General features: G+C 37.5%; 2 protein-coding genes across 2 annotated transcripts; one reads left to right on the top strand and one right to left on the bottom strand.

The window, feature by feature from the left end:
* Positions 1-619: 619 nt before the first annotated feature.
* On the top strand, positions 620-4,760 carry LOC110057188 (small nuclear ribonucleoprotein F). Its single transcript, XM_020763769.2, has 4 exons — positions 620-739; positions 1,989-2,114; positions 2,702-2,766; positions 4,629-4,760. Exons 1-4 carry the CDS (start codon positions 734-736, stop codon positions 4,693-4,695), a joined length of 264 nt encoding a protein of 87 aa, XP_020619428.1. The 5' UTR covers positions 620-733; the 3' UTR covers positions 4,696-4,760.
* A 3,101-nt stretch (positions 4,761-7,861) lies between these two features.
* On the bottom strand, positions 7,862-22,076 carry LOC110057197 (cilia- and flagella-associated protein 100-like). Its single transcript, XM_089280985.1, has 21 exons — positions 21,796-22,076; positions 21,445-21,528; positions 20,936-21,036; positions 20,315-20,510; positions 19,771-19,838; positions 19,488-19,541; positions 18,892-19,001; positions 17,977-18,057; positions 17,721-17,796; positions 17,014-17,055; positions 16,435-16,477; positions 16,234-16,298; positions 13,455-13,483; positions 12,189-12,255; positions 11,659-11,810; positions 10,622-10,720; positions 10,383-10,419; positions 9,678-9,757; positions 9,424-9,520; positions 8,713-8,832; positions 7,862-8,240 (listed from the first exon to the last, which is right to left on the bottom strand). Exons 1-21 carry the CDS (start codon positions 21,839-21,841, stop codon positions 8,127-8,129), a joined length of 1,761 nt encoding a protein of 586 aa, XP_089137111.1. The 5' UTR covers positions 21,842-22,076; the 3' UTR covers positions 7,862-8,126.
* Positions 22,077-22,116: the final 40 nt, after the last annotated feature.

The following is a 22,116-nucleotide window of genomic DNA, read 5'->3' as shown; positions in this document are numbered from 1 at the left end:
ATAATAATAATAATAATAATAATAATAATACAAAAACAAAAACAAAAACAAAATCCTTCAAAACACTGCTTTCTGAGGTTTGTCACCTGGAAAACTTGCTTATGGAGAGGATGAACTTAATTTCATGCAGTTCTCGAACCATCCCAGGATAGGAGACCATCCGTTAGTAATTTTTGACACTTACTGGGGGGTATTTATTCATTAACTATTGCGGTATTTGATCTGAAAAAGCTCATTTTTAAGTCAGTCCTTTAATGTGGTACCAAAGCAGTCCCACAGAGTTCTTTTAAAATATTTGAAAGGTTTGAAACCACCTTAATCGGGCTTTTAGGAGGGTCTGAATGAGGGAGTTCACAGATCGGTTGTCGGTTCAACTTTCATTACGTTGTCGGTTGTCGGTTAGAATTTTCCACCTTTGTCGGTTGTCGGTAAATCTCAGTTAAATTTTTTGTAGCTAGTCGCTAATTTTTTCCTCGTTTTGTCGGTAGTCAGTGATATTTTTCACCCTTTGTCGCTAGTCGGTTAACCTGATTCAGACCCTCTTTTACATCAACAACCAAGAAATGGCCTGGGAACTAGAATATTATTACCCATAGCTCAATGCAAATTGCACGCTCGATTTCAAGACCGCTGACCAAGTTTAGTGAAACGTTTTCAAACGTGACAAATTCGAAGCGCGTGGCTTTAGGTTTTCAGTGATTTTGCAGGTTTAGTTCAGCTAAAAGCATTCACTATGGCGGTAAGTACACTGTTTTTACGTTAGAGGGATCAGTAACTCATAACTTTGTCGTGTAACGCCAAAAACGCATTCATCTCCGTAAATCAATCAGTGTTTTTGGTCCGATCCAAACCAACAACTTCGGCTTCGATTCAGAGCGACTGTACGTTGCCAGTCGAGTCAAATATTGCGTTTTGCACGAGTTGAACTTCATTGCTTATGGTGTACAACCAAATTAAGTTTATCTCAGTTTAACCCTCCACCAGAAGCACTGCTTTCTGATATATAGTTGATAAAATATATCTGAGTATTAAAATCATACATATATATGTATAGTTTTTGGCACTTGTGTAGATCGATGTTTGAATCAAGTGAGCTTAAGCTTAACTTAGGCCCGGTTCAAACACCAATCTTAACATGTGCCCAACCTCATACCCATTTGGGTCGACTCAAAGAATTAAGTTTGGCGGTTGATCGTTAACCTGATAGCTTCCAACTTAATGGCTGATTTGATACAAAACGTTTCAAATAAATTATAATAATTATTTATACTATGTATCCGTATGGTATGTATTAGATTTGGCATATGTTCAACTGCCATACATGCAGTTGAATAGAATGGCAAGTTCATCTCAAATGCAAATGTGTCTTGAAACTGATTCAGATGTCGAACTTTACATGAACCTAATAACAGCATTAGTTTTGTAAAGTTCAGTGTCTGAACTGGGCCTTGTCTGTTGTTTGATTGAATGGAACATTTTATTTTATTGTGTAGTTTCAGAAAATGTCCATACCTCCCCCAGGGAAGTGATTTTTTGGAACACCTCCCTACCCCTCTGGAAATTCTAGTTAAGCTTCATACATTTCTTTCAATTTTTTGGTCTTCCAGAAACCCCCACCCCCCAGGAAATTCCAATCCCTTCTGTGGGGGGAGTATGGATATTGTCTGGAACTGCACATTTTATTCTCAGATTCTAGTCATACCTATAACTGAAATTAAATATCTCTTGCTATTTATACTCTAAAAGAAGTCTTTTTGTAGTCCTTGTTTGCTTTGACTGCACAAGAGTGACAAAATCAAGATATACAAAAAATAAAGCACTTTCATCAGAAATTTCTGTCTGCAGTACACAAATGATACTTTTCCAGTTTCACTTGTCCTCCAGGATTTCCAAAATCTGAAACACGCATTAAAATATAGGCAGCAATGCAGCACTCTAAAATGTGAAATAAAATATTATTTTATATAATATTGCACATTTCTCTTTAGACTATGCCCTTAAACCCTAAGCCCTTTCTCAATGGGCTGACTGGTAAACCAGTCATTGTCAGACTCAAATGGGGAATGGAATACAAAGGATATCTTGTGTCTGTGGATGGCTACATGAATCTTCAGGTAAGTTTCTAAATCAGGAAGAGTAGAAACAAATATTGAGTTACAGGAATTCATATAAAGTCATGTTTGTGGTGATTGTTTCGTACAGTTTAGTTTGCTCTATCCACGCATCTCTGCATATGCTCACGAGTATCAAGAATTGACATACATGTAGTTTACGTACACAAATTTATGAATGTACTGTAGGAAATATCATAAGCTTGAACTACAGAATAAACTTAAAATTATGTCTCATGTGATGATCTTCCACCACTTTGTAATTCTTTATTACACTCTTCAAATATGCTATGTGACATTCCATATGTTACATGTATGTAAACGCACTTGCATTCTTCACCATCTAGGGGTATGTTGTGAGCTTACCACCTGACCAGCTGCATGAACCAAATGCCCTTGCTGTTTTTTTGTTGTTGTTGAGTTCTTTCAGAGTTGTAGCTAAGAAAATAGTCTCTGGGCTAAGATTTTCATTGAGCCGGTCACGTCACCATTTATCACTAGAGACTTGGAACAAAATTTTCCTCCCAATCTTTTGCAATGTTTAGTGTATAGCCTTGTACTGAGGTGGTTATTAATGTCTGTACTTGTAGCTTGCCAATACAGAAGAGTTCATTGATGGTGCCCTGACTGGCAACTTAGGTGAAACACTCATTAGGTGAGTTTTTTGTTTTACATTGTACATTGTAGTTGCCTGACCAATTTTCTGAAATAAACAAGTACAATGTAGATGTATGACATTTTCAAGTTGAATTTTTTACCTAATTCTTAATTGAGAATTCTAATTGGAAATAAAAGGTAGATGTACTTTACATACACCCCACTTCTGCACACCGCTTCCCCTTGCCCACTTCTGTATTCTTTATGTTCACATTTATATGAAAAAAATAAAAATGTTAACAACAGTAGCTACTCTGTTTTGCAAATCCAGATAACAGTCCATGGTAGCTTGCAATGGTATATATTTGCAAAGCTAGTATATAGGCAGTGGAGGTGCAGTGGCCTCATGGTTAATAGTGCTCTCGTCCCCTGATTGAGCGGTCTGGATTTGAGCCCTGCTCGGGGACACTGTGTTGTGTTCTTGGGCAAGACACTTGACTCTCACAGTGCCTATCTCCACCCAGGAGTGTAAATGGGTACCGGCAAATTGTTGGGGAAACCTAACAAATTGCAGAGGAGTGACCTGTGATGGAATGGCATCCCGTCCAGGGGGAGTAGAAATACAGTAAACACCCGCATGTAAGAACCTAGTGATTTAAGAACCTACAGGCTGAAATTGGGCATTTTAATACCCAAATATATAAGAACCTATTTAGGCTGGCAAAGAACAATAGGTTCTTATACAAAAAAACACTCTTATTTTGTACAGTACAATGCATCTTTATTTCAATACGCAAGAAAATTAATATTTTGTTTCACATTGTATTTGATTATTTTCAAATTGGTTCAATTTTAATTCCCTAAATTGGGTTTTCATTTATTTTTGCTGTTTTTATTTATATATTTATATTGCTGTTAACAATTTACATTATTATCAAATACAACTGTAAATATGGTAGCCTATGATACTGAATTTATTATTGTTTAAAAAATAAGGCTTGGCATTTTTGCGGTTTAAAATACAAATGTTCAACCATTATGACATACTAATACTACAGTAGCTCTCTGAATGGTATCACTATGACAACTCCTACAAATAAGAACCTACTAAGAACCTAATCAGCCTGAGTTCGGAAAAACTACCCCAAAATATAAGAACCCATTCAGCCTGAACCCAAAAATTCTAGGTTCTTATACGTGGGTGTTTACTGTACTCCTAGCCGCTTCATGCTATAGAAACCAAACCGTGATAAGCTCCGGCAGCTTTGAGCCAGTCGGCTCCAAGGCTTCACTTTTTTTTTAGTATATAGGTAGGCTTTGTAACCTAAACAGGAGATCTACATTACTAAGCTCAAAGAAAAGTAAACATAAATAAATAATTAATTTAATAACTGAATGAATCTTTCTGCTACCCAGACTGAAAACCGACAATGGTTTTGCATACATTCATGTACATGTTTGCGCTCTTTTTATGTCCTGACATGTCCCTGACAGGTGACCAAAAAAATACATTGAATGAAGTACTTATTCGTGTCAGGTGCTTGAGCCCAGGGTTACCCTTCACTGTACTTTCAGGTGGTTGACCCAAGTTAACATTTTCACACCCAAGCTGGTGTGGCAGAGAGAGTTGGGTTTCATTAATGTTTTCAACAGGAGGGCAACTAGTTTTCACAGTCAGGCAAAGCTTTTTGAGCTGAGTGAACTACTTTATAAGAAAAATTTTCCTCTTGATAGTCAGAGCAGGCAGGTAAAATCACACTCGTAGCTGGTCAATTTGCCCGGTGCCTGGCCGTTAATGAAACCCCTGAGGAGTAATCCCTCCTCACAGACACATCTTCTCAACATAAACAAGCTGTAAGAACCTTGATCATAATGGATTAATTCTAGATTTTCATGCCTGTCATCAAAAATGTTTTTCAGGTGTAACAATGTTCTTTATGTACGTGGAATAGATGAAGAAGAAGAGGATGGAGAGATGAGAGAATAGTTTTAGGCTACAAACATTCTTTGTATCATAATTATTAACTGTAAAAAAAAAAAGTTTTGACTTTACCACATGTATTAGTGTTTTATTTCCATATCTGCTCTAGAGTTTTCCTCTTGAATGGTAATACTGTACACTTGCTTGGAAGCTGCTAGGTTACATTGTACAATGTACAATGTGCAATGTAGTTTTTTTTTTTGAGAAATTTGAAGTTCATGTAACTTCTTTTCGTGCCATTTTCTGTCACCCAAACAGGAGCTCTAGAAGGGAAAAAAATTACATGTAATTTGTAATTAGTGTTTTTTGTGTTTTCTGGTCAAATCTTTTATAATATGAAATTTGACCCGACCTTTGTATTTGCAATCACTGAAGTTGGCAAAACTGCCGTGTATGTGGATTTGCAAAGTTGTCGACAATTTTTAATTACATTTAAGAAAAAGGAAAAGTGAAAGCCGAGGGCATCTGGGCGGTAACACACATGTAGGGATATTAAAAGTAGACAAGATCTATGTATAATTGTATTTGTTTGGATTTTTCTTCCCATCTGGAATGTAGGTGAAAGTACATGTAACATTATTGACAGGTGTTCTGTTCCATGCTGCCCTGCTTGGGATTACATGTAGGGGCTTGCTCCTGACCTTGTGGAGGCACTGTGTCCTCAGGGTTAGTGCTCTTGTCTGCGGATCGTGCGGTCCGGGTTCGAGCCCTGACCAGGGACATTGTGTTGTGTTCTTGGGCAAGACACGTAACTCTCTCAGTGCCTCTCTCCACCCAGGTGTATACATGTAAATGGGTACTAGTGATTTTAATGCTGGGGGGTAACCTGGGGATGGATTAGTATCCCATCCAGGGAGGAGTAGAAATACCTTTAGTCGCTTCATGCTATGGAAACCGGGATAAACTCCAGCCTGATGGGCTTCTTGGGTTGTATGCAGACTTCACCCTTTTTTCCCTCACCTTTCACACGAGTGGGACATTTTCTTTGTTTTTAAGATGAGACACTAAGCCTTTAAGCCCCATAGGAATACTACAAGTTTTCTAAAATGGTATCTGTGGACCCAAAGCCCACAGTCAAGCAATATACATGTACCAATAATTAAATATAACTTGTCAGCAATATTATAAATCACCACAACAGATGTACAAGGAGTCACAGATTGGATTGAAGAGAGTCCAAAATGAAAAGAAAGAACAACAAAAAAATTCCTTGTATAAATTGGGTATACCCCTAATCCAGGGGTTTCATTCAATGACGTTTTCAGCAGGAGGGTAACTGGTTTTCACAGGCAGGCAGAACTATTTGAACTGAACTTCTTTATAAGATTAACATTTCACTGATGGTCAAGCAGCGGGGCAAAATTGTCCTGACAGCCCATCAGTTTGCCTGGCACCCAGCCCTCAATGAAACACCTCACCAATAATGTTATATGATTGAAAGGTATTGTTTCACCACAACAGACATACAGGAAGTAACAGATTGCATTGAGGGGTGTTTAAATTGAAAAAAGAGAAAACATTCAAAAAAAAAAAGTTTATTCTTTGTATAAACTGGATATACCCCTAAACAGTAGCCTAATTTGCAGCTGTTGGTTATGATTTTTTTTTTAATGGATTTTTATCAGATATTCACTTGACCATAAAAGTGTAACCGATAAAGTTGCAAAACTCGATAGTACATGGTTAAATTGGTCAAATCAAGTCTGATAGAGGATGGGGTATCTATTCTCTCGAAGATCTTTAAATTTTGTTTTCCCAATATCACACAAACTGACCGAATGTTATTAAGGCTTATAAGTATAGCAGTTTGTGTCATAAGACACTATTGAGGGTTAGAAGACTGATCGCATGAGGTCAGCACTGAATAAAAACTAAACACCACTTCCACTGAAATTTGCCTACACAGTAAGTAAAGAGTAATGATTCATTTTAGAGTCAAGGGACACTAATTTACCGTTGGCAGCTCAAGGGAAGAGGGGTGCTCATTGGGGACCAAGTGCTGATCTCTTTTGGAACATACCCATCTGAAATCTGAGACAACCGTCTAATGAAAAACAACAGATACCAACTGTAATGATTACAGGTAGTACATAAGGGGCTCTCACAGTCAACGCCATTTAGCTCCATTACCTACTATTCGAAGAGGGAGGTGAATAGGGGTATGGAAATCTGCCGATCCGTGCCTTTTTTTCTTCAAATCCGTTGATCCGCCAATATTTTTGTTCAAATCCGAAACCACAACCACATCCGGAAACAGAAGTGTAAAAGTTCAAAGGCAAACTGGCAAATGCGAGTGCCATTGTTAATTTCGCACAAATAGTAGAGGGCAACATGCTAGACGACTATCACACAAGTACAATTCCAATAGCAATCTCACACCTGAGTTAAAATGAGCTTTGTTCGAAAAAAGAAATAATTTGGATGAACTTACTAACACACCAAGGCTGAAGAAAGATCTATGATAAAAATTTCCTTTTGGACCCAAGATCCGAATATCAAGGCAGGCACAGTGGAATCCGCGTCAAAATTCACAGCTGATCCACGAGCCACTGTTTTTTCAAAATCCGCGAATCCGCTCGATTTACCGCAAAAATTCACAATCCGTGTGCATTTCAAGGCCAAATCCGTCGATCCGAAAACGTATTCACCCCCCCCCCCCCCCCACTCTTCGAAATCTATGTTCAATATTACGTTTCGATAAGAAAACAGACTACATACAGAAATTCATTTGTGTTAGCAGTCTGGTCAAATTAATATTATGTCGGCACTTACTAGAATCGGATTTTTCTTTAAGTAGGGACCCATATTAAGAAGAGAGGCACTCGAGATGGAGTATTTACTAGAAAGGGGGCACGTGTTGGATGGAGGGTGCTAAATGGAATCAGTACGGGATTGTCTGTTGCATGGGCTATAAAATGTATTTTGCGGCTCAGTGACATATTAATTGCCAAATCACGGGGACGAGAATGATACGTGACGAAATCCGGAAGGCGGCACAAGATCTTTCACGCAAGATAGCGACTGAAGGCCTTGTGCATCCCATGGCGTCACGAGGACAGATGATGACGATGTTTGTTTCTTATCGCATCCCCTATGCAGTAACTTCACCTGTCATATACTAAACATTCTTGGATGTTTAGTTTCAAGAATATTTACATCATTGGTCATATCATGCTACCAATGGATCTCAAATTGTATTTATACTACAATAAATATTACACAAACACATCTCTGCATTTTACAATCTTTACAATAGTCTTCATCCGAGAACCAAACCTTCACGAAAGTTATTTACAATGAATGTACCTTCGCCAGCGATTGATTGTTTTGAATGGTTTTGTCAGATGAGGAGCGTTGAAAACAAAGTGTACTAAAATAGGACTTTTGTTAAAAAGAAAAAAAAAAAAAAGTCTGTTGCCAAAGAAATCTAGGATATTTTAGGTAAAAAAGTATTTGAGTTCCTCTTCTTCTTTGTCTTGTTTTTTGTCGGCATCTTGCTGCTTTCTTCGTGTCTGTGGCGGCTCCGAACGGAACATCAGCGGTTTGCCAGTCTGAAACAAAAATAAGAACAAGGGCATGTTAAATGACAAGATGATAGATGCTAAGTTAGGGAAAAACATGAATGATGTACGTCAGTAGCACAAGTTACTCGGAAGATCCATGCACATACTATTAATAGCAAACCATGGTACCATATGACATACCATGTGCTATCAATTTCTTTCTACCCACCCTCTCCACCTATTCACACCCTTCTGTAATTACGACACGCACGAGTCTGACCGTAAGGTATTTGCTTATTCTTGCCGAATTCATAGAAATTCAATCCTAATGAAATTAAGAGATAGTTCGAGAAAGTCACGTCATCTTAGACTATTTTAATCTCAAAGTCCCACGCAAACTATAAATGCAACAACAACGTAGTTAAATGAACCAAGACTTGACAATTTTTAAATTATTGCAGTAAAACTGCAGTAACAGTAGAACGCAATATGTTTCAGAACTTTGCGATGCTTAGCCCACCTTTTTCTTGGGTTCAGCCTGAGCTCGTTCCAGTGCCCTTCTCACCCGGTCCTCTTGGTGAATTCGTTGTTGTTCCATTTTCTCCTCGCGAAGACGCATGCGTCGTTCTTTCTCTTTTGCCTGTAAAAGAGAGAGCACTAATGAGGCAAAGAAGCACTGTATAAAGCATACAGTAGTACTACATATAAACTGTATTAACAAAGTTTGACTCTGATGTTGAAATTAGTCCGTCAAAGTTTGAAAGTTTTTGAACCATTTTAAATACCACGCCGCCACTTCCGACGTCCAACATCCAGCGTCCTTGAACAGTAGTAACTGAAGTATTAAGTCTATGCTACCGTCAAACATTTTGAAATTTCCAGCAATCTGAAGATATATTTGGATTTAGCACTTGACTTGGGTGACTCTCTTAAATCCATTTAATAGGCCATGTCCGAGTTGTCTTTTGCCTCGGGTGTCAAAACGAGTCTTCGAGTGAAACGATTCATATGGAGATGTGTTCCACGTACATGTTCATTTTCAAACAAATCAAACTCATTTTCATAAGAAGGTTTTGCATGAGGACTCGTTTTAAAACAGAGGCACAAGGTAACTCAGAAATGGCCGATTCTATTTTAGTTAGTAAGCGGTCGCCGATGGTCACCTCTCCATTTTAGCAAGTTAAACTAGATATCACCAGTCAGTGAGCTGCAAATACTCGTTCTGCCTTACCTTCTCAGCCATCTCCACTCGGTCAGGAGGCATAACTTCTATTTGCTCAAACAATTCTTCCAGTCGATTTTCAATATTTGTTAACATCTGAAGCGTACTGGAAAGACAAGTCCAAGACAATTATTAAAACCAGAGAACTCAAATTTTCCCAAGTTTTCAAATGAGTGCCACGACACCATACACGAACAACGATATTAACCAATCACAGCTCATAAAAAAACACGCAACTTCCGCCACACGCGCTGGCATTTTACCTGATATTAGCTTCGTTATCTCCTATGCAATTTCGATAGACTTCTTCTACTTTCTTGTTCAACATTTGTAGCATTTTCTCCTGCAATGAAACAAAATTAACGATAAAACGACTTATTATATAACTGAGAAAATTACTTCACTGTGATTGGCTAAGGGCAGGCCAATCTTTTAAGACTTTAATTAAGACATTTTTATTTAAGGAATCATTTCAGTTATCTTAGCATATCTATATCTCTATTTGTAATTATCTTTTACCCATTTAATGAAAATATTTTTTATGATTTTGATAGAAAGATTTGTAAAATTTTAGTTATTAATTACTGTTGTGATGCGCTTTTGAATATTTTATAGAAAAGGCGCAATACAAATAATAAATGTTATTGTTATTGTTAATTTATCGTTAATTCTTTATTTGCATTGCAGTGCCAATTAACGCGCACGTGTTAGTAATTTTCTCAGTCATGTGAAAGTTCAACGGTACCCGTTAAATTTGAATTTTTTTTTCAAATTGCATTCGCCTAAAGGCTCCTGCAAATATCACTCGTAGTGTTAATACTCAATTGCACTCGCATTCATAAGATTGCAGCCTACACTTACAGAATGCGACAAAGAACATTATCAAATGGAGAACAAGTCGTCTAGGCCGAAACTACTCTGCATGAGAAAAATGTTACAGCAAGTACTGTCAGAACAAATAATATTACCTGATCTTCAGCTTTAAATTCACCATACGAAAACATTCTGTTTGGGGGATTGACGGAAAAATAACACAGCATTATTACTTTAAAAACAATTATTAATGGCGTTACTTCATTACTACCTTAAAGAACGCTTGTATCTCAAGAAGCTATCTGTAAATTTATATCGGGATGTCAGGTTCGTAAAAGTGCAACTTTGAAAAGGGGTTGCACTTCATGTAAACTGCTTATAGTGTAACCCTTACTTTGATTTCATTTCTAGTTCCTTGGCTCTCTCTTCTTCTCTGTTGATAGCGTCATTTAAGAAGTCTATCTGACCTTTGAGAATCTCAGTTTCACGGTTCCTGCGAAGAAGAAAGAATGGTTTTTAATTAACACTTAGCCTGCAAGCCTAGGCGGTTTTGCTTTTTGTCAGACACAAGTTTAATTTATTGAAATAATGTTTTTGGAAACAACGACCAAAACAACACCAAAAATAGACTTCAGTGAACGCAGCATCCAATAACGCTATATGATTGGCTTAAAAATTCGCGCCACTTTTTCATTCAAATATCATAAGTAAAACCAAAACCAATCGTAACTCACCCGGACACGTTTTCCCGCGCTTTCCGTCAGCTACAAGTAATTCCTTGGAGTTTTGATTGGTTCACTGTGTTGTCTCTGTCTTTTGTGATTGGCTAGAGTGATTACTTTGGTTTTGTTTTTACGACACTCACTTGAAAACCGCTATAGTATCGACAGGCAGTATTGTTTTTTTCATTACTACTGAACACGGTAACTGAACACGGTTGGTTTACGTTTTCATCCAGTCAGCAGTAAAACGAAAACCAGTTGTGACACGCTCCCACACGTTTTCCCGCGCTTTTTCAGCGCCACGCATTGACTTCGAGCTTTGTTTCAGTGTTCACTGGATTGTCTGTATCCTTTGTGATTGGCCAGAGTGATTACTATGGTTTTGGTTATAAGGCACTCCGTTAGACTAAAGGCCACTCTGATTAATTAAAACTTTTTATGATAATCAACGCTCATGATTAGCTGGAATCAACCTATCTTTGAAATTATAACTATTCATCTATTGAAAACTTTGAATGAACTTTTAGAAAATGAAGTGCAAGGAACCTTGCCTAGTTCCTAGGCCACAATAATTCGTCGTGGTCAATCTTTTTCGGGTCATTTGGTCCGGAGCCGTTCGTCTCGGATACGTCACCGAAATCAATTGAAAGTGAAAGTCTGGGAGAAAGCGATAAAAGAACAAGGAAGGAGAAGGGAACAAGGAACTCACATCCGTTCTTGTGTTTGCTTGATCGTCTGCCGTAGTTCCTCAAGAGCTTCTTCGGTTTCTTGACTGTTTTGGATGAGGGATAAGTTTTGTTCTTCCAGTTCAGCAAAGATGTCGAGAAGTTGTTGAGGATCGCCAAAATACAAGTCGGGCTCCTGAGAAATTGAAAAAAAAAAAAAAAAAAGGAAAGCGAGTGAAGATTTAAAGACAACACTAATTGCGAGAAGTGAAAGTACATGTAGGCAACAGAGAGCGAAAAATGAATGAAAGGAGCAACATCATGTTTTGCGTATCTTGAAAAGTTTAGCCTAAATTTCTGAAGTTCGTCGTTTGTAATCCGTGTTAATCTTCTCCATCCTTGACCATCCTTGTTTCTTTATGGTTTATTATTGTCTCTTAAGTGTTTTCCTATCTTAGTAAAGTATTATTTTCAGCTTTCCATCACTGAACTTAAAGGTCATTTTTTACGTGGCCAAAATAACTCAAAATTCCGTGACTGAGCTCCTTTAAAATGACGCTGAAGATATACTCACTGTATCACTTTCTTCCTCGTCGGTCTCATAAACTGACACAGGACTTTCTTCGACATCGCTCCTTTGACTGAAATAGCGATAAAAACAGAACTGTTAGCATGCATTCTGTCCAAACGACACAACGGAAAATGATTTACAAACAACATAACACGTTTTTCATCTCCTCAGCTTGTTTGACTTTTTTACCACTCTGAGTAGTTTTTTCCCATAATTAAGTTAATCGTTCTTATGCTTTTTTTTTTTCTTTTCTTGTAATTCTGGCAAAAAGATGGTTGGTTGTTGGTGGTGTTTCAATTTGTGTGCTCTAGTGTGCAAGACATGTGCGCAAGCTAGGGTTTAATTTCTTTCTGCGAAAGAAAACGTACGTTAATTTGCTTACATGCATAACTTCAACCCTAATTTCAAGATAAAGAACACGTAAAATTCTAATAGTTTAATGCTATCACATTTATCTTTTGAGAGGAAAAATTATGCTATTCCAACTTATTCACGTAAACGGCTGCATTCAGTTGAACAATGGTGAAGGAGCAGCGATTGAGTATTAGCCTGCTATGTAGCTCGAGGGAATTTTAATTGCGAGCGCGGATGTTGAGGGATGAAGCCACGAGGAAGAATTCTTAACATAGTATAACTAATCTCCTTTCTTATCTCGGCTTCGTTGATCGCAAATCCCGCCAGCTAAGCATGATTTTTCGCCATAGATTGGGGGGAATGTATATTGGCATGTTCTCGAAGAGCTTAAATGTATACGAGCAAGCACAGAGCCAGAGACTCAGAAATTAAAAGAAGCTGTATGCAGGTACGCATCATATACTTTGTAAGCTAGAGTTATACGAGATTTTGATGTATGCTAGCTGAATGGGATCAAGTTTTTGATCTTCATATAGGTCTTAACCCGGTGCATAATGAAATTCCTCTATGTGATAATTCTGTGTTGAAATTCAGGGTATAATTGTACGTTGTGGCCTTCTAGCCTGCGTAGCAAGTGTTTCCGTTTTCCGCATTCTGGGGGCGCGTAAATTGGTGGGAGCGAGAGCAAAAGTTCTTTGTTCGGCAACGCTTGCTGCACAGGCTAGTGACCTTCTTGAGCTTGCTTTTGAAGATGAAATATCAAAAACATCTGCTTGAATAGACATAATGTAGAGCACACAGTGCCAGATTCTATCCACATGTATACAGTCATACGTTTTCGATTTATCTTTCTAAAGCTGAGTCATCAAGTAAACTATTCAATACACGTAGTTTTATTTATTGCTTTTTACTTACTTTTTCCCTTGAGGACTTCCTCCGATTTTCTGAGATAAAACAATGCACATACATTAGGGACCGTTCATTTTTCATAAGGTAGGGGGGGGGGGCTGGTGGGATTTGGGGGGGGGCATGCGAAAAAAAATGGCTTTCGAGGGGGGGCATCCCAGAAAAATAAGGGAAAAAGGGGGGGTCACGTGAAATATTTTAGTAAAACTTTAAAATGGCATAATGTCTGAATATCAAAAAAAATTGCTATAGAATAAACATAGAAGGCAGGATACAAATTTATTACAAACTTTCCTTCTGCTTTAAAAAAAACGTTTGGCGACAAAAAGCATTTGTAGATACTGAAACAAAGTATTTAACACTGTTATTTTGGAATGCAACTTTCACTGGCACTCATCTTCACCTTCGCTGTCGTCGAGTTCTTCGTCGCCGCTTGTGCTGCTATGGGAGTCTCTTTCACCAATGCTGCAAGAAGCAGCAATGCTTTCCGTCAGAGTGTACTCTTCAGGGTACACGAAGGTGTAAACACAATCTCTGACTTCCTGCTCAAGGTTGGTGCTCTGTGTTCTTTGATGGAGAAGTTCAGTTTTCTTCCATCACTGGGCTTCAACTGGTACCCTGGCATGGAAAACTCACTCGCCCTTTCTGAACGGCCATCCGCACTTAGAAAGATTGCTTCTTTTTCTTAAACCAGTTCCTGACCATTCCTGCCTACCGGAATACCACTACCTCTCCTACCAGAAGACCCCAAATGAAGGGCGTGATCCAGATGACTGGCAGCCAATGGTCCAAGCGAAGAAAGAGCATGGAAGTGGCAGGCTGGTTTTATCTCACCCAGAGAGCGTTGCTCTATTTGCAGATAAGTTTATTGTCAAATCAAAGTTTGTGCTGGATTATCTTCAGCATCTTGAAGTGCTGGAATTTAAAAGGAAAAAGAGAGCAGAAGAAAAGGCAAAGTTAAGTAGGGACGCAAAAGAGAAATCATATGAGGATTATCCTTGGACTGAGTTGTGCGAAGATCTAACCAAGCTTAAAACGCTACGTGCTCCAGAACTAAACAAGTACTTGAACCACCTCGGGCTGAAGCAGCATTTGAAAAGCAGCAAGAGTGAGAAAGTAAAGGCAATTGTAAGACATTCATGCTTGCAGCAGAAGAGTCCTCTCAGAGCTGGCCAACCAACACTGAGAAATGCCAGGACATTGCACAAAATGACAACAGGGCAAGTGCTGACAGCAGTGAAACGGATGAAAGTGACAATGATGAGTATGACAGTGATGCCATTGACTCTGGGGGAGAAGATGACTCAAGTGACGTCATTCTTGCATTCATCAATTCAGATGAGGAAGATGCCAATGAGAGGCCAAATGCCACACGCTCAGGGCGAGCCATAACTAGGAGATCCGAAATTGACTTCTCTTTCTTTTGATTTGTTTTTTAAACAACAGCTCTCTGTAGTATAGGGATTGTAAATATTGTCTTCATAGTGAGCACAATAACGTGAAGTAGGGGGATAATAGAGAAATATTAAAAAATTTGAAATCTAAATATTGTTTGTTCAATATTTTTTTTTTGGGGGGGGGGGTCATCCCAAAAAAAATTACCGCTATAAGGGGGGGCCATGTGAAAAAATTGGTAAGCTGAGGGGGGGTCATGTGATTTTTAAATGGTGCTTCCCAAATCCCACCAGCCCCCCCTCCCTCATAAAAAATGAACGGTCCCTTAACTTAATTATTTTTGTCATAAAACTTTACAAATGTAAAAAACGGTAATCGAAAATTGAACATCCTATTTGAATTGGCTTCAGATATTGGCCGTTAAACAACACAGATAAGGGAGGGTCCACACTACGCCGGAGAAGTTTGAAAAGTGATTAACTCAGCTTTATTTCCACGGTTAGGCCTACCGTCCACACTAATCCGTCACGAAAACGGAGCTTTATTTCCAAGGTTAGGCCTACCGTCCACACTAATCCGTCACGAAAACGGAGCTTTATTTCTCTGGTTAGGCCTACCGTCCACACTAATCCGTCACGAAAACGGAGCTTTTCGCAAATGCTCTTAAAACTGGAGGAATTTGAAAAAGGCGGCTTTTCGTTTTCGTGTGAAACTGCTGTCCCTTCTGTACATAGTTGTAAATGGTTCGATGCCACTGCATTAATTACGTAATTGTGCATATCGTAATTTTATATACTTATTTTATTATTCCATATCCATCTTATTTAATTTATTCATTTATTCACCTTCTCGAAGATATTAGCAATTTTGCTATTTTAAATTCGAGGTGAAATAAAGGTTATTGTATTGTATTGTATTGCACTGCATTGCATTGCATTGCATTGTATTGTAAAACATTTTGAAAACGGAACTTTTCGAAAACGATGACGTCACGATAATCACGTGATTTCCCTGACCGCGTTTTCCTCAAACACAAATCCAAAATGACCGGTGATCGTTGTGTTGGCATAGTGTGGAAGGAAAACATTTGATTTGTTTTCTGAGTGAAAACTCGGTTTTCAAAATTCCTCCGGCGTACCGTGTATTACTGTTTATTAGGAAAAAGTCCTAAGAAAATACGCGCGCTGATTGGTTAAAAGTCGTGTTTCTATGACTCGATAGCAACACGGTACATGTTTTCTATTTCTTAAACAAAAGACCGGCCTTACATGTACAGTCCCATACTCTACATGTCACACCAGGCAGGTTGATATGCATGACATTGACAGAATTTGCAATAATAAAGATTAGTACATGTAAAGATAGTGCATGCATGAGACCATTGATTACTCACAGAGCTTGTTCTGCTGTCCTTTCGACTGGCACGGCTGGATGTTCTGTCTGAAGTGTGTATAGATACTAAAAACAGAAATCAAATCATTAGAGAATATCTCCTGTAGGCATTTAAAATGTTCCTTTCCAAAACAAACAAACAAACAAACAAACAAACAAACAAACAAAAACCAATTAACTCCATATAGCTCTATGTACATACTTCTCTTTTTTGTCAATGAACTCTTTTCCCTTTGTTTTTCCCTCTGTGATAGAGAAAATAGGACTAAATAAACCAAAATATATAATAAAAGCAAAAGTGGTTACATTTATTTGAAGTGAACAAATGCTTGTACATTGTACATCACTGCATGTACGAATCACCAGAACAAAAACACTCAGCTTGTGAAGCAGTGTGTTGTAAAAAAATGTTTGCGATGATAATGACACACATCTGTTCACAGATCTCTTAAATTTCTCTTAGCTTGTTGAGGGTGTGAGCAAAATCAAAAACAATGGCAGGGGGGGGGGGGGAGTTGATGAGCACAAATGCAACAGGCAATGGACAGATTTAATGATTAGCTGATATTGCAACAATCAAATATTCTTTTATTTAAACAGGTATACAAATGAGGTGAAAGGGTTATTGCAAAGCAGAATTGACAGGCTTTTGTTGATAACTTCAATAACAGCTCTACTGAATGTTGTAACAAGTACATGTACATGTAAGCACTGAACAATTTGGTGATGGCCAATATTTATAAAGCTACCTGTTGATTATCACAGTATGTCTAAAGCAAACCTTTTTCTCTTCCTTTGCTTTTCGTTTGTCATCTCTCCATTCCTGTTAATTTGATAGTAATAAACTAATATTTAACAATTGAAACGATTAATGGGAAAATGCTGCTGAGAACAAATAGCATGCCAAATGCACCACTAACTCTATTAAATATATGCCAAACATGCGGTTATGTATGTTTACAAACAGACATGTACAGTTGTATGTACACTGTGTGATTGTCTGATGAAAAGGACATGACTTTATGGAATTATGGAAAGACTAAAGAGCATGTATAGGAGGCTTTGTGGCCTTGTGGTTAGTGCTCTTGTCTCCGGATCGAGCGGTCAGGGTTTGAGCCCTGGCTGGGGACATTGTGTTGTATTCTTGGGCAACACACTTAACTTGCACAGTGCCTCTCTCCACCCAGGAATATAAATGGGTACTGGCAAACTTAGCATCCTATCCAGGGGGGAGTAGAAATACTCCTCTGAGAGCCACATCATACTACAGAAACCAGGATGAGCTCCAGCACTGATGGTCCCCTTGGCTCATATGCACACTTAACTTTTTTACCTAAAGAAGCATTGCATATGATCATGGATATTGAACATTGTTTCCTTGTGGTATCTAATTAATGATCACAAGTTTGCTACTGATTTAAAAAAAAATGAATTTCAGTACAATCTATATTATATTAATTATTGATATAATGAATATGGAAACATTACCTGTGGAGTGAGGGAGTCCAGGAATTGTTTGTACAGCATATATTCTTTGAGTGTGTCCTCATTTTTAGATATTTCACTGTGAAATTTCAAAACAATTTAAACAAACAAATTAATAGTGTAAATACTACAATCATGTATGTCACTTGTATTAACTTTTTTTTACAATTATAATGAACAGATGCAGTGCACATTTTAAATAACATTGCACAACAGTGTTTTTGCATCTACAGGTAAATAAATAAATAGGGACATTTACCTCTTTATTGCCATCATTTGAGCATTAATTTTCTTGATCTCAGCTACCTTTTCAAGTTTAAGTTTTGTTTCAGCTTCAGCACTGCAGAAAGATACACCATGTAATAAGCTACTGTATGTAAAAACATTATTCTAATATGAAGAATGCATTGACCTCAGAGTCAGACATTCTATTTGGAACTATTTTGAACTGCTTTATCCCTTGTACTCACTAACGATTGTCCATTTTATTGTATATTTGCAAAAGAATGTATCAAACTCAGAGAAATTTTACTTAATTTTATTTCATTTTATCCTGAACTGCTTTATTTTTATTTTTACTGCTTTATCACTCACACTCATTAGCTATTGTCCACAGTATTGCATATACTCCATCACCATATTTACACTCATTGCCCCTAATATATTCTATCACTTGTCAACTGCACCACTTTTATATCACGCACTATGGAATATTTTCTTTCATCCTCTGATGATGCCGAAGAACGACAAAAGCTTGGAATTAAAATACAGTACAGTAGCTCAAGGCCTCAATTGAATCTATTCATTTATCTATTACCTGCATGGTTGAATGCGTCATACATGTACAGTCATGTAATTAGATTATAAATGTATTTTGAACTGGGTCAAATATATAATTTGGACTCCCTGCCCCCTTCCCCTATAAAATGTTTAACAGGAACACATCCAGTCTTTGAGATGGAAAGTACAGTTTTAGCCTGTACATGTTAAATTAATCAATATTCCTTTATTGCAGTTGCTCAAGCTTAAGTCATTTATAAGAGCTTACGGTAATATTATTTGTAAAATTAAAGAAAGCAAAACCCTTTTAATATTTGTGCACAAGTTTAAGAACCTGCATAGAGCCCATGACAGCTCCATTACTTATTACTTTCAATTTGCATCCTCAGCTTACATTTTAATGGCTTCGACTGAGTTCTTGTCATTCTCTTTAAGAAATTCATCAAACATTGCAGCATCTTCCTCAAGGTACTGTTCTGCCAGTTCAAGTTTCTTTTCTTCCGCCTGATAACAAGATCATACAGTCATATACAGTAAATGCACTGGAGTTTAAATACCAGTTCTAAGTCCCAGCAAAATAAAGGACCCATGCCGCCATGCCTTGTTCAAAGCAGAGATTGTGACCTGATCATAAGACTAGGAGAACTCTAGTAAATCCTTCATCCTCTTTTGTTCTCTATCATACTGTGGGATGCATGATGCTTCAAATGAAGGTTACAAGGTCAAAATTTTACAATGCACCCTACTTCTAATTACTAAATAAAACTAAGACTCTTGCCTACAATGTAGCTTTAATTTGTTCATGATCAAGCCTTCCTAAATAAACTCAGATCTGGTTCTAGGGTCTAATAATCAACCGATATAAAGGACCATTCATATACATGTATAATGATATATATCAACTTTAAGTTACATTTATTTTACATAATTTGAAAGTAAGTGCATATTTGTTTAATTGTGAGTTTTTAAATCATAAAGCCACACACATACCTGAGCTATTTCTTCCAGTTTCCTCATTTCATCACGCTTGACACCTAACGAGTACTAGTACACAGACAAGAAAAAGATTGTTGGTGGAAAATTCATTATTATCGACTGAAAATTGTAAGTTTCCTTAAATGTTGTAAATGAACAGTACCAATCAACTGAAGTCAGAGAAATGCTCATTAAAATTTATATAACGTTCTACATTCTTAATTGAAAACAGGAACATTAAATTCCAGTAGACATATATGAAATATATGTAATGTTTGTGCATGTCGAGTATCCATACCTGAACCAGAAACATTTCCCTTTTCTTAGAAATAAAGTCTGCCAAATTTTCTTTCTCTACGTGCCGGTCTGCGAAGTAAAACCAATACTTAACTCTTCACTGTTAGAAGATGGTGCATGAGGGTGTGTGACATCTCAGTGCAGCTGACTACATGAATAATTGTATATGATTTTTTTTTCTTCTTTGTTATATAATCGCAGTGAAATTGAATAAATAAAGAATCATTGTAACAATTACTGTAGTTACAATTATGCATCATACTGTGTGCCTCCACAAGGTAGCCAGTATATATGTAAGGGATCCTCTAAGCTAGAAAACATTGAGCCAGCTCATTAACAATCCCAACTGGCCCAGCTTGCACTACTGGTAATTTGCACCTCCAAAAGTTACCTCAAGTCTTAGATTGTTTTCATGGTAAATTTCAGCAGGATTTAAGTCGTCTTTCAGCTGATGAAATTAAAGCCAGTAGCCGGCCCTTTACTAAATCCTTGGTAACTAATTTGACTGTGATAAATAAAGTGATTGCCCCAGTATGTACATGTACCTCTTGTGATTGCCAGGGTGAACTGAGGATCATCTTTCACAGCAATCACTCCATCCTTTTCTTTCTTTTTCTCTTCTTCAACAAATTCATCGTCACCTTCATCTGCTATTTTTCTCATTGCAGCTGTTTTTGCATTAACCCGTGATGTGTAGGTTGTCTTTTCGTGCACTTTCAAGCTGCGTTGCTGTACTCTCTCCTAAAATTGAAACCAAAGTGATGGTATTAGTTTCAAAAACATTACAGTCAATACTTTTAAATGAGCACTGGCTGCCAGGTCACTGTGTTGAATTCTTTACTCTTGCACTGTCTTTCAAGACCAGTGCTTTTATTTCTAAGTTTCGAGTCACCAGCTACCTCGATTCTTCACACTTTTTGCTTTGCACATATGAAAAAATAACATATATCAACAACACGAAGGAAAGTTACTACACTGTAGAACCAACCATCACAGCTGACCTTGAACGAGTTTCAACAGACCAGACTTATATTACACCACTGGCTGACAGTTTTAACTTGACTTGGAAGAAGACTTGAATCTAACTAAGTACTAAGGTTGTCAAAAATCACTCACAGTTCAATCACAACAGTTCTTACATACAGCTCAGAATCATAAGAGATCACCTGTTTTTTTCTCTGTCGTTCCTTGTCTCGTAGCATAAACACATCATTATCATGGGGAACAGTAAATGGATTGTGATTGGGATTTACCACAGACTCAATTACTGAGGGATAAAAAATAAAAAATAAAAAATAAAATAAAAAATAAAAACGTGACAGAACAACATTAATTTATAACACATATTCAAGTAACTAATACAAAATCAGATGTTAAAGTTTATTAAGGTTATAGACCTTTCCTGCCAGTGATGTTAGTTCAGATCAGCTATATAGGCTTGCTGAACTTCAAGAGCCAAGTTTTCAAAATAGAAGATTTTAAAAACATTTCAAGACTCTAGTTATTTAAGAAGTTCAGATTTTTGGAATATGTGAAATTTTGCCAAGACTTCCAATGTATCAGTTCTAAATCCTTCTACGAGTAACTGACACTTAAACACTTAAATGACATTCTCCGGTCCGATCCATGAGAGTGCATGTACATGAAGCACGTAAGCTTAATTTATAATTTATACCTGATAGGGCAGAATGTTTTCCAGAACTTGTTTTTGCAGATTGAAAACCTGCTTTGTCTGACTGTCGAGAGGCAGATTGTGCTCCTATAAGTATGCAAAAACAACATGTACAACCTCAGCTTCTAGTAAAATGTGTTTAGTTGGAAAATCATGATACAGTGTAATTTATTACTCGGAACTTTATAAATGCAATATAGGCTTCTTAGATAGAGAACTTGGAGTGTACTTAGCGTATTAAATTGAATCGACTGAGACAAAGCTCGCACATAATGCGTCAATACCTGCATGGAGAAGTTTTATGTATACAACTTTCCCTTTAGCCTTACTCGATTTAATTTAATTCTTCCATACCTGAGCGTGGTTGCTTGTTAGAACCCTGAGAACCTGACCGGGACATTTTGATCTCTGCAAATGGATGCGGTACGTCTACAAAACACTCTTTCCCTGAAGATAGTACCACGTTCTAGCCCAATTGCTTGAAGGAGATTCGACGCCTCTAAAACGATAGATATGATTTCTTTGAAAACAAGAATCTATTCTCCTTGTGGATCACTGTTAGATATTAGTTTTTGGCTTGTATTTTTAGCAAAACCTTTTCAGAGCGGGAGCCATTTTTGTTTGGAATGATAACGAGGTTGACTGTCGTCATAGAAACTGCACGAGACAAAGAGC

This window comes from Orbicella faveolata, unplaced genomic scaffold (assembly GCF_042242905.1).
Source record: "Orbicella faveolata isolate gen_17 unplaced genomic scaffold, um_ofav_v1 contig_48, whole genome shotgun sequence".
Classification (NCBI taxonomy): Eukaryota; Metazoa; Cnidaria; class Anthozoa; order Scleractinia; family Merulinidae; genus Orbicella; species Orbicella faveolata.
This window is presented reverse-complemented; position numbering and strand designations above follow the sequence as displayed.